This window comes from Gobio gobio, assembly GCF_949357685.1.
Source record: "Gobio gobio genome assembly, chromosome: 1".
Classification (NCBI taxonomy): Eukaryota; Metazoa; Chordata; class Actinopteri; order Cypriniformes; family Gobionidae; genus Gobio; species Gobio gobio.
The window spans coordinates 11,515,126-11,533,339 of NC_137097.1; the positions used below are offsets into that span (position 1 = coordinate 11,515,126).

At 44.6% G+C, this 18,214-nt stretch overlaps 1 protein-coding gene across 1 annotated transcript in view; it reads left to right on the forward strand.

The window, feature by feature from the left end:
* LOC307116797 (uncharacterized protein) overlaps nucleotides 1-17,936 on the forward strand; it is a gene marked incomplete at its 5' end in the record, with an annotated part of 30,605 nt that extends 12,669 nt beyond the window's left edge. Inside the window, 2 exons of the mRNA XM_079801174.1 lie at nucleotides 10,645-11,262; nucleotides 16,167-17,936. Coding sequence (XP_079657300.1) covers nucleotides 10,645-11,262; nucleotides 16,167-17,626 — 2,078 coding nt within the window. The 3' untranslated portion in view covers nucleotides 17,627-17,936. The remainder of the gene's footprint in view (nucleotides 1-10,644; nucleotides 11,263-16,166) is intronic.
* Between the last annotated feature and the right edge of the window lie 278 nt (nucleotides 17,937-18,214).

Consider the following 18,214-nt stretch of genomic DNA (forward strand, 5'->3'; position numbering starts at 1 on the left):
TCTTGCCAGAAGTTGCCACTATTGGGCAAACAGGTCTCCTTAATTATTAGACTACAATTAGCCTGAATAATTTGTAAGCTAGATTTATGCCTATTTTTTCACATCTTCGTGGCACACCACAATGATTTCCGTCATCTCATGTGTTAATATTTTTTAGTGTAACAATTTATGATTTGCAAAAATAACTGTTGCATCTGTGTAGATTACATGAGCAAAGTGTATGCGCGTTGTGCACGCTATACATTATGGTCAAGCATGCGCCCTTAAAATAGCATAATGAACAACGCACAACGCGCCACTGACTTTAGACTAGGTTTTTTCTGGTCAGTGGCGCAATTGTTTAACCCTTTAAGACCTAAGGGTATTTTTACAATTAATTTTCCGCCTGGTGTTATTTACTAAAAAAGCTTGTAAAACATCAACCCTGTTGTGCACAGACAATTGACACACATCTTTTTTTTCAAGACAAGCTGCACTGTCAGTATATTTGTGTTGCATTGATGTCACCTGAATGTAAAATAAGTTATGGGACCATAAAGACAAATGAAAACATAAAACGGAAATTGAATCACTCAAATATTTATTGAAAACACACACAAATAAATAAAAGCTAAGCATATTTCCTCTGGAAAACAGTTTGTTCAAGTCTTTGGAGTCCTGGAACTCAGGAATAAACATGATAACTTATACAGAACCAAAACTATTTACATTTTTCCAAAAAAAGTCCAGGCGCTTTTGGCCTCTTTGGATTTTGGATATTTACTGGTGCCAAGCCTCAAAACAGTTCCTATCAGGAACTTCTCCTCAAACTTTCTCCTCAAACTTTCTCCACAAAACTACTAAAAACTGCAGCACGTCTCTCTCTCTCTCTCTCTCCTCAACACTAGCCGTGCGTCTGTCTCTCTCCACAATAATAGAGCTGTGGTTCATGCGTAATGACGCACACCAACGTGGATGACGGATCAGCCTGTCATTGGTCAAACCCTCCTCCAAAATGGCAGCTAGCATCGCGCTAGCGGCAAAAATGACGGAAAATTTATAAATTATGGACATCAAGTGGATAAATTTTGGATGTAAGCGTTTTGATTTATTGCTGAACAACTCCAAAAAGATGCACATGTTCCAGGCTGGATAGAAAACCTTCTGTAAAGGCTACAAAGACACCAAAGACACCCCCGTGATGGCTAGCTCGTTAGCTTTCTGCTGGAAAAAACGGTAAGAAAATCGATAAAAGTTTCATGAAGTAATATAGATATTTATCGGAGGTGCCGTGTGACGTCGTGGGCGATGCCGTCGGGCTCTGAGGGTTAATGGAACAGCAAAATAGCACCAGGGATTGTTTGCGTCGGAACACGCCTCCTTTTTTGCGCTGAACCGCCCAGGGAGCGCAAGTTCATTCACTAGTTTAGCGACGTGCTTCTGTGGAGGGAAAAGCGTGCTTTGCGCGGGTGCAAAATAGGAATGACACATGCGTCGATGTACAAAGTCAATTGCGCTGGGTGCAAGATAGGGCCCTATAAGTTTATATATGTTTTTTATGATAGTTTGACTTTTTTGGCCTTGACATTTCAACATTTCTGCAAGATGCTTTGCACAAAAATGTGATTAAAATCCTTTAAAAACAAAAGAAACAGAAAGTAATGTATTCTTATATTATGAGACATATTATGGAAACTAAATTATTAAATATTTTATTTGTTTTATGGTTTATTAAGATTTACAGAGCTTTTTTTCCTGAGGGACACAAAATGGCATGTTTTCATATAATGACCCAGTAGCTTCCCCAACACTGGCCCTTGAGGTCTGTTTTTCCAGACACACTTGAACAAGTGAATCAATGTCTTCAGGATCACTAGAAAGTTATAGGTCGTGACATTAAGCAAGGCAGGAGCTAGACTCTGCAGAAAAGTGAATCTCGAGGGCCAGAGTCGAGAACCCTGGTCTAATGTCTGTGATTTTAGGTATAACATTGTCTTATTTGGAGGGGTGGAGGGCTTTTCACGAAAGGCGATTTTTTTTCTTCTCTTTGTGTACAGTGTTGGGATGGGTGTAGCTAAATAATGATTTTATCACTGATACTTATCAGTACTCTCATATTTAAAAAATATATATATTCCTGTGATCAAAGATGAATTTTTAACATAATTACTCCTGTCTTCAGTCACACGATCCTTTAGAAATCATTCTAATATGAGGATTTGCTGCTCAAGAAACATTTATGATTATTATCAGTGGTCAAAAACATTTGTGCCGCTTCATATTTTTGTGTAAACCATGGTGCACTTTTCAGGATTATTGATGAATAAAAAGTTCCCTTTCGTTCAGTCACTACGACGTACGTTAGTGACTAACGAATGGGGGTTTCGCTTAGAAGCCAATCATCTTCGAGTATTCAACAGTGCCCAATGGCAGTGCCAATGCCATGGGCATGCGGAATTTGCATGCGTAACTCCGCCCCACCTCGTGGGTATATAAGGAAGTACGCTGGCAACATCGCATTATGTTTCTGCTTTGGAGCCAAGAGGATCTCTTCACTCCTTCAAGCCTGAATTCTGAAGTCTTCTCTTCAGTCTTCGAGACGAGCGGTTCTCCAGGGTGTTGGTGTGACGGCGCGTTCCAGCGATCTCATGCTGCCTGCCTGCTGATCTGTGCAGTGGTCTGCAACAGCTGTGTGTGTGTTTCCCTGGGCGCTTCGGCACTCTGCAGAGCTTTCCTCTCACAAAAAGAGCTTGCGCGTGGCACGTCTTTTTCAAGACGGTTCGCCCGTGCACTTCCGGGTGCGATCGATCTCCGTTGCTGTCTATGGGCACATTCACTGCTCGATGTGTTTGGGCTTCAGCACGTTCGGGCAGTGTTTGTGGATGCGTCATGTTCCCACTGCGGGAACGTGACCATCGCGATGTTGCGGTCGAGACTCAGTGATCTCCGTGAGGAGAGAGAGTCCCCTCTGCCACACCCCAATCTACCATCTCCGAGAGAGGTGGTACTTTGGCTGGTGGCCAGGGTGACCTGAGTGCGGTGCTGTGGTATTAAGAACCCCGACGATCAATCCTCGGGCCACGCCCCCTCTCGCACATTGCTTAACCCGCGAGTGTTGGACTGAAACAGCGGCCCGTCTCTGACGCCTCGTTCGTTTCGTTCACGCTCCAGATAGCAGTGAGATGTCGATCGCAGCATCCCAAGGTGGGCTGGAGTCCTTTGGGGATGACGATTAGGTTGTGCTCCGCCTCCGGGTGTGTCAGCGCTGCCTGATCCGACCTAAAGTTGACAGCCATGTTATCTCGGGCAGCCGCGAGTCTCGCGCTGGTGTGGAACTCCGCCCAGTCGCGAGTGCTCGTGGTTGCGCGATTGGTTTTTGGGGACGGCACCCGACAGCTGTTGGGCCCCGCCCCCAATGCCTTTCGCTCCCGAGGTGCATGAGGAGATCACGCGGTCCGGGAAGTCCCCGTGCTTCCCGCGATCGTTTGGTGGCCTCCTCCGCCTTCTCTGCCCTTGATGGGGCCGCGGCCTAGGGTACACTGGGGCCCCCTCACCCCCACTGTTGAACTCTCTGTTGCGCACTACGGTGTCCACAGAGGGCTTGACGTGGCTTGGTGTGGCTGTCCTAAGCACCCTCCCAAAGCCTGTGGGCTCGTCTACTTCGGTGGCGTGGTCCTGCAGAGCTACGGGCAGGCCGCCGCCCCTTTGCACATGCACAAGGGTGGAGCCGACCCAGGGCTCTTCATTGAGCTGCGTGCCACAACTGATCCCGCCCCCGGGCGGTGAAGGTGGCCACACGCTCCCTGGGTCGGGCGATGTCCACAGCTGTGGTCCGGGAGAACACCTGGCCTTACCTGGTGATGTGGAGGACGTTGAGCGGGCCCGCCTCCTCAACTCACCCATATCCCAGGCTGGCCTCTTCGGCGGCGCGGCTGAGAACTGCGCCCAACGGTTCTTGGCCGCCCCAGAGCAGACTGAGGCTGTAACACGTACTGCCCCGGCGGCCAGCTGCTGCACCAGCCGCCGGCTCAGTCGCCTCAGTCCGCTCGCCGCCGAGGGCGCCCTCCCTCCTCCCGCCCGGCCCCAGCAGCAGCCTTCACCCGGGCCGCGCCGTGGAGGTGGTTGAGGATGACGCCCAGTCCGCTCCCCAGCCTGGTTAAACGCCAGGCTGGAGGTGGACAACTCAGAGATGGGTTCCAGTTCTTCCCAGGGGATGGTAGCAGGGCCTCTCCTTCCCCCGGTGGAGGGCCGGGGGAAAAATCCTTCCGCTGCTGGCCCCCGGGCTAGCAGCGCTTGGGAAGAACTCATGTCCCTGTCTCTGAGGACCCAGAGACCGGTGATGACAGTGTGCGCCACCCACGGGTCCCGCCACTCGCATCCCTCTCTGTCGCCAGCCTCCTGGCAGAGCAGACCCCAGTGGAACGCGCGTCCTTCCCTGGTCTCCTCTGTCAGGACGCAGCCGTTAACCGCACCCCCACACCGGGACGCCCAACAGCCTCCCTTGTCCGGGTCGGTAACGCTGCATCGCTGCCCCACACCGGGTACACCTGAAGTCCGATTGACCCCGCTGGTGCAGTTCCTGGGAGCCTGGCTTCAGATTCCAGGGCTGTCCCGCTGGGTCGCGAAGACAGTCAGGTGCGGCTACGCGATTCAGTTCGCGCAGGTTCCTCCCTGCTTCCGGGGAGTCCGTTCCACTATGATCGGGGCCAATGCCCCCGTCATGCGAGCGGAGGTTGCCACCCTACTGGCGAAGGGTGCGATCGAACCTGTCCCTCCAGCCGAGATGAATTCCGGGTTTTACAGCCCGTACTTCATTGTACCCAAAAAGACCGGTGGGCTATGACCGATCCTGGACCTGCGCGTCTTGAACCGTTACCTTCACCGGTTTCCGTTCAAGGCATATCAGTACGCAGTTCTACCATTCGGGCTATCTCTGTCCCCTCGCGTCTTTACGAAGATTGCCGAGGCAGCCCTTGCGCCCCTTTGGTAGCACGGGGTTCGCATCCTGAACTACCTCGACGACTGGCTCATTCTGGGTCACTCTCGAGAGCAGGTTTGCGGACACAGAGATTTGGTGCTCCATCACCTAGCCCGTTTGGGCCTTCGGGTCAACTGGGAGAAGAGCAAACTTTGCCCCGCGCAGAGGATCTCTTTTCTCGGTATGGATATCGACTCGGTCGCCATGTGCGCGCAGCTTTCGAGCGAGCGCGCGCAGTCTCTGCTGACTTCCCTTCGGCAAATCGAGGGCAAGAGTGCGGTTCCACTGATACTGTTTCAGAGGCTCCTGGGGCATATGGCAGGTCCAAGTGACCCGGGCCTGCTTACAGACACTCACCCCGTGGTCGAACCTCAGTTTTCTACGGACCGGAGTGTCCTTAGAACGAGCTTCCAGGCATGTTGTTGTGACAACAGATGCATCATCCACGGGCTGGGGTGCCATGTGCAATGGACAAGCAGCCGTGGGCTCCTGGACAGGACCCCAGCGCCTTCTGCATGTCAATTGCCTCGAGTTACTGGCAGTACGGTTCGCCCTGCACCGCTTCCGAGCGTTGCTGAGGGGTCAACATGTACTAGTCAGGACAGACAACACGGCCGTAGTAGCCTACATCAACCACCAGGGCGGTCTACGCTCCCACCGTATGTCTCAACTCGCCCGCCATCTCGTTTTTTGGAGTCAGAAGCGCCTGAGGTCCCTTCGTGCTGTCCACATCCCGGGAGACCTGAACCGTGCAGCCGACGAGCTCTCACGGATTCAGCCTCTCCCCGGAGAGTGGAGACTCCACCCCCAGACGGTCCAGTTGATATTGGAACGGTTCGGCGACGCAACTGTTGCCTCCCAGGACTCTTCCCATTGCTCCCTGTATTATTCCCTGACCTATGGTCGGCACGGATGCACTGGCGCACAGCTGATCGTCGGGGCTACGCAATTATGCGTTTCCCCCAGTGAGCCTTCTCGCACAGGTACTGTGCAAGATCAGGGAGGACAAGGAGCAGGTCATGTTGGTCGCCCCGTTGGCATGGCCGGACCTGGTTCTCAGAACTGCTACTCCTTGCGACAGCCCCTCCCTGGCCTATTCCTCTGAGTCTAGACCTTCTCACTCAGAGACGGGGCACCCCTTGGCACCCGCGTCCAGCGTTCTGGAAGCTCCACGTGTGGCTTCTGGACGGGACGCGGCTGGTTTGAGTAGCCCTCCACCTGCGGTGGTCGCTACCATCACTTCCGCTAGGGCAGAGTCTACACGACACCTCTATGCGTTGAAGTGGGACCTCTTCGTCACATGGTGCTCTTCCCGCCAGGAAGACCCCTGGAAATGCCCGATCGGGTCTGTGCTTCGTTTCTCCAGGAGGGGGTGGGACGAAGGCTGTCTCCTTCCACCCTTAAGTGTACGTGGCCGCAATATCTGCCTACCACGATCTCCTGGGAGACAAAAAGGTAAGTCAGCACGACCTGATCATCAGGTTCCTGAGGGGGGCGAGGAGACTGAATCCTCCTCGCTCTCCTCTCGTTCCCTCTTGGGACCTCTCAGTAGTCTTAAGTGCTCTGCAGAGGCCTCCCTTGAGCCTTTGCGGTCGGCTGAGATTAAGTTCTTGTCTATGAAGACGGCTCTGCTGACCGCATTGGCCTCGCTTAAGAGGGTCGGGGACCTGCAAGCATTTTCGGTTGACGAAGCGTGCCTTGAGTTCGGGCCGGCTAACTCTCACGTGATCCTGAGACCCCGGCCCGGATATGTGCCCAAGGTTCCCACCACTCCGTTCCGAGATCAGGTGGTGAACCTGCAAGCGCTGCCTTTGGAGGAGGCAGACCCAGCCTTGGCATTGCTCTGTCCAGTACACGCTCTCCGCGCCTATGTAGACAGTACGCGATGTTTCAGGACCTCAGACCAGCTCTTTGTCTGTTATGGTGGAGAGCGGAAGGGAAGTGCTCTCTCAAAGCAGAGGTTGTCTCACTGGATAGTGGACACCATTGTTTTGGCTTACCAGCAGCAAGGTCGACCATGTCCCCTTGGTGTGAGGGCACACTCCACCCGGAGTGTGGCCTCCTCTTGGGCTCTAGCGCATGGCGCCTCGCTAACAGACATCTGCAGAGCTGCAGGCTGGGCGACACCCAACACATTCGCCAGATTCTACAATCTCCGAGTGGAGCCAGTGTCCGACTATGTACTCGCCCCTACGGGTGGCCGGTAATGGGCCAGGCTCAGGTGTCTTCGCTTGCTCGCCATTCCACTCCAAGGACTGGATACGTGCGATATTTTCCCTCAGGTGAGCTCCCCCGAGAGCCCTGAGCTCCTCCAGCACTGCTTACGCCGACATCAGTTCAGTCTGCCCTTTCGAGCCCAGACCCTCATGTCCGGCCAGGTGCTCCGTGTGCATGGTTCCCCTCCGGCAACCCCCACACGAGTATTTCCACCGTAAGCCTCCTCAGCGAGCAGGTGTCTTTCCCTTGGCAAGTCCCTGCCACCCCTAGGGTTAAAAATCCACCTTCGGCTGGTACCCTAGTGATCTTCCATATGCAGCCCTCAGCGGGTCATATGTGTATTCTCTAAGCCCTCCCTACGGTAGGCATCTTGGCATTCCCTCTCTGGGATATGCTTCCCAGTGTACCTTGGTATTCCTGTGTTAAGTGGGAGTCCTACGGCCTTAAGTGGCGGGATCTCACACTTACGCAGGGCACTGGATGACAGCTGAGTGGCGTTGTATTGGAACCCCCATTCGTTAGTCACTAACGTACGTCGTAGTGACTGAACGAAAGGGAACGTCTCGGTTACGTATGTAACCCTCGTTCCCTGAGGAGGGAACGGAGACGTACGTTTCCTTTGCCACGTCAGCTGTGCTGCCTGGAACGCGGAGTTCAGTCTTGGCTCCTGCAGCAGTAACATAATGCGATGTTGCCAGCGTACTTCCTTATATACCCACGAGGTGGGGCGGAGTTAGGCATGCAAATTCCGCATGCCCATGGCATTGGCACTGCCATTGGGCGCTGTTGAATACTCGAAGATGATTGGCTTCTAAGCGAAACCCCCACTAACGTACGTCTCCGTTCCCTCCTCAGGGAACGAGGGTTACATACGTAACCGAGAGGGTTTTTTTAAAAGTTTGAAATTTTAAAAATCCTATAACGTTATAAAAGTCTTTACTGTCACTTTTGATCAACTGAATGTATTTTTGTTATTGTCTTCCAAAAAATATAAAGCAGCACAACTGTTTTCAACAAATCATCATATTAGGTTCATGTGACAATTATTTTAATATTATTTCACAATATTATTGTTTTTATTGTATTTTTTAATCAAACTAATTCAGTCTTGGTGAGCATTAGAGACTTTTTTCAGACATAAACAATTGTACCAACACCAAACTTTTGAAAATTAGTGTATGTTTGAGGTTTTACTCCTAGTGCTTAAGAGATGTTGTCCGACAGGAGATCCACTCCAACAGGGCATCCGCATAGAAGCATCAACATACACAATTTATCACAGAGCCAACAATATTAAGTATACAACGCCAGGTTTATTAAAAGGAAAGAAGCTACAGCAGAGGCGAAATGCAGAAAAGAGAAAGAAGAATATAGAAAATAATTAGGAATTTAAGACTATAGATTTACTCATTTGATCAATGCAGATATCAAAGGGTTAGTTCACCCCAAAATGTCAATTCTGTCATTAATTCCTCTCCCTCGTGTCGTACCAAACCCGTAAGACCTTCGTTCAGCTTCAGAACACAATGAAGATATTTTTGATGAAATCCGAGAGCTCACTGACCTCTCCATAGACAGCAATTTAATTAACACTTTCACTTCATAGAAATGTCATTAAAATAGTCCATGTGACTCGAGTGGTTCAACCTTCATGTTATGAAGCGATGAGAATACTTCTCATGCGCAAACAAATAAACAAAAATAATGACTTTATTCGAGAATTAATAATATATTTATCAGTGAGAATATCTAGATCTAAAAATCATCAGTTGTCATTAGTACAATTATTTTAAGGTATTTTTAGACTCAAATGAACTTTATATGTATTTATATATTATAGAAATAATTTATTCCCCTAAACAATACCGTTTTAACTTTTAGACAAAGTCTCTCAGTCTTTACTAGTTTCCTAATATTTTCAACACATCATTGAACAACATGTATTTAAATATGTATGTCACCAATACATTCAACTCTGAATTTCTGTCATCTCTTGTATTATTTGTATTTGTGCACTTCTGTGACTGTAGACTGTAGCCTGTGAACGGGACTTTTATTTTGGTGTGGTGGTGTGACGTCATAAGGCCGCGCCGCGCTCCTGCATGTGTTGTGATTCAGCTGAAGAAAGGTTTGTGGTTTAAGCGTTTAAAGTGTTTAAAACTATAGAAACCATCTTCAAAGTTTTACAAGCAACGCAGATTGAATGATTTATTATTAAATGTAACATTGCATTGCTTTATCTAACATTTATCAGCGTCGTGTGAGTAAAGTAACAGAATAAACTCATGAGTAACAGAAGGAGCGGCTCATTTCTCTCTCTATCATGAATCAGTTCAAACTTGAGTTCAGTCTCTGACGAGTAGAGATGAGAGAAATTAAATAAATAAATATATAGTGTTTGTGTAATTTGTTTTCTTTTATTAGTTTGTAGTGCTAGTTTTGAGTGTTACTGAGACTGTTGATACTGAAATAGAGCTGATTGAGACACTCAGAGATTTAATGTGGATTAATTTTTCGTCTTAAACAGGACAAACACACAGAAAAACTCCTGGAGAAGCGGCTGAGATCATTAATAAAGATGGTGTTTATTAAAGAGGAGAGTGTAGACCTGAGGATTGAAAATGTATTCAGTTTGAAACATGAAGAAACTGAGGAACAAAGAAAGAAAGAGGAGAGAGAAGACGTGAAGATTGAAGAAACATTGAGAGTGAAACATGAAGAAACTGAGGAACAAACAGAGAAAGAGGAGAGAGAAGACCTGAAGATTGAAGAAACATTGAGAGTGAAACATGAAGAAACTGAGGAACAAACAGAGAAAGAGGAGAGTGAAGACATGAACATTGAAGAAACATTGAGAGTCAAACATGAAGAAACTGAGGAACAAAGAAAGAAAGAGGAGAGTGAAGACTTGAGGATTGAAAATGTATTCAGTTTGAAACATGAAGAAACTGAGGAACAAACAGAGAAAGAGGAGAGAGAAGACGTGAAGATTGAAGAAACATTGAGAGTGAAACATGAAGAAACTGAGGAACACACAGAGAAAGAGGAGAGAGAAGACATGAAGATTGAAAATGTATTCAGTTTGAAACATGAAGAAACTGAGGAACAAAGAAAGAAAGAGGAGAGTGAAGACGTGAAGATTGAAGAAACATTGAGAGTGAAACATGAAGAAACTGAGGAACAAAGAAAGAAAGAGGAGAGTGAAGACTTGAGGATTGAAAATGTATTCAGTTTGAAACATGAAGAAACTGAGGAACAAAGAAAGAAAGAGGAGAGAGAAGACGTGAAGATTGAAGAAACATTGAGAGTGAAACATGAAGAAACTGAGGAACAAACAGAGAAAGAGGAGAGAGAAGACCTGAAGATTGAAGAAACATTGAGAGTGAAACATGAAGAAACTGAGGAACAAACAGAGAAAGAGGAGAGTGAAGACATGAACATTGAAGAAACATTGAGAGTCAAACATGAAGAAACTGAGGAACAAAGAAAGAAAGAGGAGAGTGAAGACTTGAGGATTGAAAATGTATTCAGTTTGAAACATGAAGAAACTGAGGAACAAACAGAGAAAGAGGAGAGAGAAGACGTGAAGATTGAAGAAACATTGAGAGTGAAACATGAAGAAACTGAGGAACACACAGAGAAAGAGGAGAGAGAAGACATGAAGATTGAAAATGTATTCAGTTTGAAACATGAAGAAACTGAGGAACAAAGAAAGAAAGAGGAGAGTGAAGACGTGAAGATTGAAGAAACATTGAGAGTGAAACATGAAGAAACTGAGGAACAAAGAAAGAAAGAGGAGAGTGAAGACTTGAGGATTGAAAATGTATTCAGTTTGAAACATGAAGAAACTGAGGAACAAACAGAGAAAGAGGAGAGAGAAGACGTGAAGATTGAAGAAACATTGAGAGTGAAACATGAAGAAACTGAGGAACACACAGAGAAAGAGGAGAGAGAAGACATGAAGATTGAAGAAACATTGAGAGTGAAACATGAAGAAACTGAGGAACAAACAGAGAAAGAGGAGAGAGAAGACATGAAGATTGAAGAAACATTGAGAGTGAAAGATGAAGAAACTGAAGAACACACAGGTTGGTTTCATTCTCAAAGCTGAACTCACTCATTTGATGTTTTCAAGTCTACACGCTCACAGATCCTCTCATTATAACAAGCAAAGCTTATACTCAATGTAAATAATTTTTTGTGCTGTTAGATTCATTGGTTTATAGAGGGATTTTCTGTCGATCACTATAACGGCTGCACTGCTTGCTTTCTGTAGTCTAAACTACATTCACAATTTGAAGAAAAGTTTTGTCATGTTTCTTAAGAGGACCAACGTTCACATATACCGCAAAGTTTCCGGAATGACGAGCGCTTTTAATTGACTGAATCCGCTTTCCTGTTCCGCGAGTCGCTCCTGAAATGGCCTAGACCAGGTAAACCCAGCCCAAACTGCAGGCGATTTGATTTCGGCCTGTACCTCAGGCTGGAAACGTGTACATATTTCTATCCTGCTTCTGTTACAAATTTGCGGGGACCAATCAGAAACCGGCTTATTCACCTGGCGTGCTATTGGCGGGTTTAACACAATGACGGATAGTTCGGTGCACGCGTGTAACCGAGTGCAATCTTTAACAGTTCACAGTCGTCTTGTTTCAAGCGCCGAACACACTTCAATCTGAGTTCCCACACTCGCCCCCAGGGTATTTGTAACTTGCGTTTGCAAAATCTTTGCACTCACATCTAGAGCTTAAAGGGATAGAAACTTCTGTCATCATTTACTCACCCTCAAGTTGTTCCAAACCTGAATGAGTTTCTTTGTTCTGCTGAACACAAAAGAAGATATTTTGAATAATGTTTGTAACCAAGCAGAGAGAGCAACCATTGACTACCATAGTATTTTTAATCAATGGTTGCTCTCTCTGCTTGGTTACAAACATTATTCAAAACATCATCTTAGAACAAAGCAGAACAAAGAAACTCATACAGGTTTGGAACAACTTGAGGGTGAGTAAATTATGACAGAAGTTTCATTTTTTGGTGAACTATCCCTTTAACAAGTAAAACGTGACAGACATATTCTCTTCCATTTCTACTCTGTTAAAGAAAAGTTACTGTAATGTTAGCTTTTAGAGACATCAAAGGGGGAATTTCCTTAGGCCAGATTTTGCTCCTGATTAGATAAGATTAGATTATATTAGATTCAACTTTATTGTCATTACACAAGTACAAGTACAAGGCAACGAAATGCAGTTTAGGTCTAACCAGAAGTGCAATAGCAGCAAGTGCAGGATATATACAGTGGTTGCGTAAGTGCAGGACATGGATATGTACTGAATATATATAAATATGTATAAATAGAGAGATGGTTATTACTATAAACAGAACTGAATTTACAGGTGAATATGTACAGTGAATATAATATACAGATGGCTATTACTTTAAACAGAATTTTACAGATAGAGGTATACAATAATATGTTAGGCTAATATGAGGAATAGCAGTGGATTAAGGTAGTGCAATAAATTATGGACAGAGTTATCCGAAAAAAAAAGTGTAAAAGTGCAGTGGAAAGTGGTTGCATATTGCAGTTAGAAGTATGGTGCAAAATGCAAATGTAAACAGTTGGTACTATAAATACAGTCGGCAGTGCAAATGAGCATAATCCAGTTAAGATATGGTAGTGCAGAATGCATAAGTAAACAGTTGTTACTGTAATAAACAGTCGGTAGTGCAAATAACAAAGTGAAGGCGGATGTGAGGTAGGAGAGTTATCAGTATATGAGGGGAGTGGATCAACGGGGGTTTGAGTTCAGAAAAGAGACAGCTCTGGGGAAAAAACTGTTCTTAAGTCTGCTGGTCCTGGTCCGGAGGATCCTGAAACGCCTGCCGGAGGTAATAAATAGTAATAGTGTATAGTAATAAAATCATTGAGTTCAGTTAGAGAACTGACTAAACAATTAAAAACTGAACGTGTCTGCTCAATACAGCACGAGCTGAACGAGCAAACAGCTGACAGACAAGATTATCGAAGATTTGGTTTCAAAGTGTAAAAGCGCCTATTTAAGGGAGTGTGTCATTGTACTGTTTTGTTGTTGTGTTTTTCATTACGAATAATCGGCTAATGAACCCAAAATTCAAGCAACCCGCCCCCAAATTAAAAAAATTGGCTAATTCTAAACCGAAAGTTCAGTCAGATCTGTGTAGGGTTTTGCTCAATATGATGATAAGGGGCAGATCAGAGGCTTGCTGCAGTTGAATATCTAAATATCTGAATATCATAGTATAAAATACTTTGTGGAGGACGCAAGATAATTTAATAATTATAATATGACTGCGTGGTGAACCTTAATCGTATTTAAACTACTATCGCGTTGTTGTTGGTCAGATAAAATGACAGAGAAAAGAAAAACGGACATTAGATAATTTTTCAGTGCACCAAAACGCCAAATAAGTACAAAATGTTTTTTTTTTTTTTTTTGTGGTACACATATCCTTACAAGTACGATTTTGGCTGTATTATGTGTCCCCTTCAAAAATTGCTCTTGAGAAATTTCATGTTTATTGTCCCCCCCAACTTTTAGATTAAATTTACGCCCCTGGTGGCGCGTGTGTATGTGAGAGAGACGCGTGAGTGAGAGACGCAGGGGAAGGAAATGCAGCTGAAGGTTATTTGCTCAATGAAAGACATTGATGAAGACGAAAACTAAGGACATTTAATCTGTAATTTTATTTTAGTTAGTTTTGCCAAACACACATTACAGTTTTGGTTAGTTACCATTTTTTTGTAATGCCTCGTTTTTATTTTTATTTCAGTTAACGACAACCCACCTAGTTTTCGTTTTTTTGTTTGCTTTCGTTAACGATTATAACCGTGGTAATGATGAGACGAGATGAAGTTACTTGCAGTAGTGCTCCGGTCTGCAACGCTGTATCATCTTGATAGCACAACGACTCTTTGTACTTCTGTCCAACTTCCGACTTTTTGGCTATTTTTTTGTAGCTGGATATAAATCATTTGTTGCGTCTAAATATGAATGAGGATAGGGTTATTGATAAATCGAATTGTTATTGTGGTTCTTATTATCATTTAGGGGGGCTTAGGAACATTTTGGGGTAGCTTCAGCCCCCCTAAAATAGGCCTAACGACGTCCCTGATGCTGAGGATACATTACAACTTACTGTCATGTGGTGTAATGGCTAAATCAGTGTTTCAACAGGGGAAAGACGTCAATATAACTGCTTGTAAACTAAACAATGTCATGTAACATTAGCATCACATTTACCTCAGGCAGTCATTCAGTGTCAACATATATTTAGTGAAAGAGTTGATTTCTCTAGTGAATAAAATTATGCTCTATATTAGCCATTATATTCATTATATTCTACTTAACCTGTTAGTGATGTCTTGATTATTTCATGCATGTTAAATAAACCTGTCGTGAAAATGACAGACACTGTGTATAAAATTATATTTCAACAATGAATTGGAGAAAAAACTATTTTATAATTGGAGTTAAGGGTCCTGCACACTGTGCGATTTTTCTAAATCCTCTGTGAATGTTGCTTGTCAGACTGTATGAACATAATCCCCGATGTAATACATGTCACACTGTAGGATCTCAGTTGTCATTATGTCAGACTGTACGACTGTCAGACTGCACGACAGTCAGACGCGAAAAACGGACGCAAGCCAGAGACTCGTACGGACTGAGTTTTACGTCATCAATCCGTGACACGTTCAGTAACGGTGAGCCGCATTCACATACACAACGGTAGCGTTCAGCAAACAACAAAAACAAGCGCTGACATTTTTCATTCACCTGACTCTTTTCGACATGTTCCCTGTTGTGATTTGATGTTGTCACACGAAATGCGTCATCAGGTTCTGCGCTCCTATTGGTTCTTGATTTGACGGTCGTCCTAGGAGAAGTCACACTGCAGGATTGCGCCTCAAATCTTCTGACACTGCCAGAATTTTGTCCGAGGTAAAATTTGATCGCAACGGTCATTAATCGGTTGTCGGTGCACATGTCAAACTAAGGATCAAAGACTTCAGATTTTAGCCTAGGATCAGAGAAATCTTTTAGGATTTCAAAATTTGTCTCAGACGGCCAAATCGTGGCCAAAATCGCACAGTGTGCACCCGGCTTTAGAGGGTGTGCAGCTGAAGCTTGACCTAACAGAATTAAAGGGGTGGTAAAACACATTCTTTCGAAGGCTTGATTGTGTTTGTGGGGTGCACTGTAACGTGTTCATGCTTCGTTTTTAAAAAATTGCATTATTTATCATATATTTTACTTTTATTCTACACTACTCTGTCCCTCTTTGTAAAAACGGTCTGATGGTTTCCGGGTTGTATGAAGCCAGTCCCTCAAAAATACGCAATGGGCTCAGATTGGTTAGCTGGCCCAGTGTGTTGTGATTCGCTAACCGCCTAGTGCACGTTTGTGCCCCTTACCTTTACCGGTAGCCTGTGCTTTGGGTAGTATTTAGAAACAATGGCATCAATAAAACCATACCAATTTGAGCCAGAATCGGACCCAGACAATTTTAGTGAAGATGATCGAGCAGGCCCTGTTCAGTCCTCAAGAGTAAAGACTGCGGATCTATAGTGATCGCTACTGAATGGCACCGTTACTTTTGTATTTTTAGAATGATTATAGCCAAATATCTGTCGCAAGAACTATTAACCCAAAACGAACACTAAACATTGGCTTTACTAGTAGCCAAATCAAACACAGAAGCATGTTTAGTATGCCTGTAGATAAACAATACATAAAAGCTCTAATCAAAGAATAATTTACACTAATGCCAAGTTCGCTGTTGAGATTTAAAAAAAAGTTTGTAACGTTAGGTGTTTGTCGGATAACGTTAACCCCTCTTTCTGTAGCTTACTGGGTATAGGATGTAACATACATGTTTCTGGTTTAATGTCTTTGTCTGTTGTTTTGTGCCATTGAACTGGGGTTAACTTGTTTTTTGTCTCTTTTAGATCTGATGGCACTAAAAGTGGAGAGCCAAGAACTAAATAAAATGGAAGAGAAAGATCCGTATGGGCAACATCGTGATTTCATAGCTGGAGAAAAATCTTTTAGTTGCTCACAGACTGAAAAGATTTCCTCACAAAAAAAGTCTGGAAAGAGTTTAATTGAAAAACAGCACCTTAAAGTCCCAATGAGACTTCACACTGGAGAGAAGCCTTACAGCTGCCCTCAGTGTGGAAAGAGCTTCACTCAAAAAGAGTCTCTTAAAGTCCACATGAGAATTCACACTGGAGAGAAGCCTTACACCTGCCAGCAGTGTGGAAAGAGTTTCACTCGAAAAGGGCATGTTAAAGGCCACATGAGAATTCACACAGGAGAGAAGCCTTACAGCTGCCAACAGTGTGGAAAGAGTTTCACTGAAAAACGAAACCTTGAGAAACACATGAGAATTCACACTGGAGAGAAGCCTTACACCTGCCAACAGTGTGGAAAGAGTTTCGCTCGTAAAGAGTCTCTTAAAGTCCACATGAGAATTCACACTGGAGAGAAGCCTTACACCTGCCAACAGTGTGGAAAGAGTTTCACTCGAAAAGGGCATGTTAAAGTCCACATGAGAGTTCACACTGGAGAGAAGCCTTGCACCTGCCAACAGTGTGGAAAGAGTTACAGCGATAAAGGAACCCTTGAGAAACACATGAGAATTCACACTGGAGAGAAGCCTCACACCTGCCAACAGTGTGGAAAGAGTTTCACTGATAAAGGAACCCTTGAGAAACACATGAGAATTCACACTGGAGAGAAGCCTTACACCTGCCAGCAGTGTGGAAAGAGTTTCACTCGAAAAGGGCATCTTAAAGGCCACATGAGAGTTCACACTGGAGAGAAGCCTTACACCTGCCAACAGTGTGGAAAGAGTTTCACTCATAAAGGAAACCTTGAGAAACACATGAGAGTTCACACTGGAGAGAAGCCTTACACCTGCCAACAGTGTGGAAAGAGCTTCACTCATAAAGGAACCCTTGAGAAACACATGAGAGTTCACACTGGAGAGAAGCCTTGCACCTGCCAACAGTGTGGAAAGAGTTTCACTCATAAAGGAAACCTTGAGAAACACATGAGAATTCACACTGGAGAGAAGCCTTACACCTGCCAACAGTGTGGAAAGAGTTTCACTCATAAAGGAACCCTTGAGAAACACATGAGAATTCACACTGGAGAGAAGCCTTACACCTGCCAACAGTGTGGAAAGAGCTTCACTCATAAAGAGTCTCTTAAAGTCCACATGAGACTTCACACTGGAGAGAAGCCTTACACCTGCCAACAGTGTGGAAAGAGTTTCACTCATAAAGGAAACCTTGAGAAACACATGAGAATTCACACAGGAGAGAAGCCTCACACCTGCCAAGAGGTAATGACCCCTTCCTCTCAAAACATGACTCTGCTCCAGTGCACAAAGCAAGATCCATAAAGACATGGAAGTGGAGGAACTTGACTGGCCTGCACCTCAACCCCGATAGAACACCTTTGGGATGAATTAGAGCAGAGACTGAGAGCCAGGCCTTCTCTTCCAACATCAGTGCCTGACCTCACAAATGTGCTTCTAGAAGAATGATAAAATAAAATAAAATTACTAAACACAATTTAAATCAGTTCATGTGAGTATCACTGCATGTATTTAAAACAAAATGAAATATAACATTCAACCTATAAATATGTGGTTCAGTCAATATGTGAATATGTACTCTGATTATCTTCACTGTAATAAAATGAAATATGACAAACACAACTCTCTTTTTGTTAAACGTCAGTTTTAATAATCAATAATGGCCATTATAAAAGTATAAGTAAAAGGTATAAGAAGCTCTCCAATAAGAAATAAAGCAAACCATTCAGTCAAAAGTACAAAGTCAGCACTTTAGTAGGCTATGGTGGTTAAGTTAAATAAGGCATGTTTATTTATATATCACATTTCATACACAATGGTAAATCAAAATGCTTTATAGGGCTGGGCGATATAACCAAAAAAACATATCTGTATTTTTTGGTTGAATGGTGA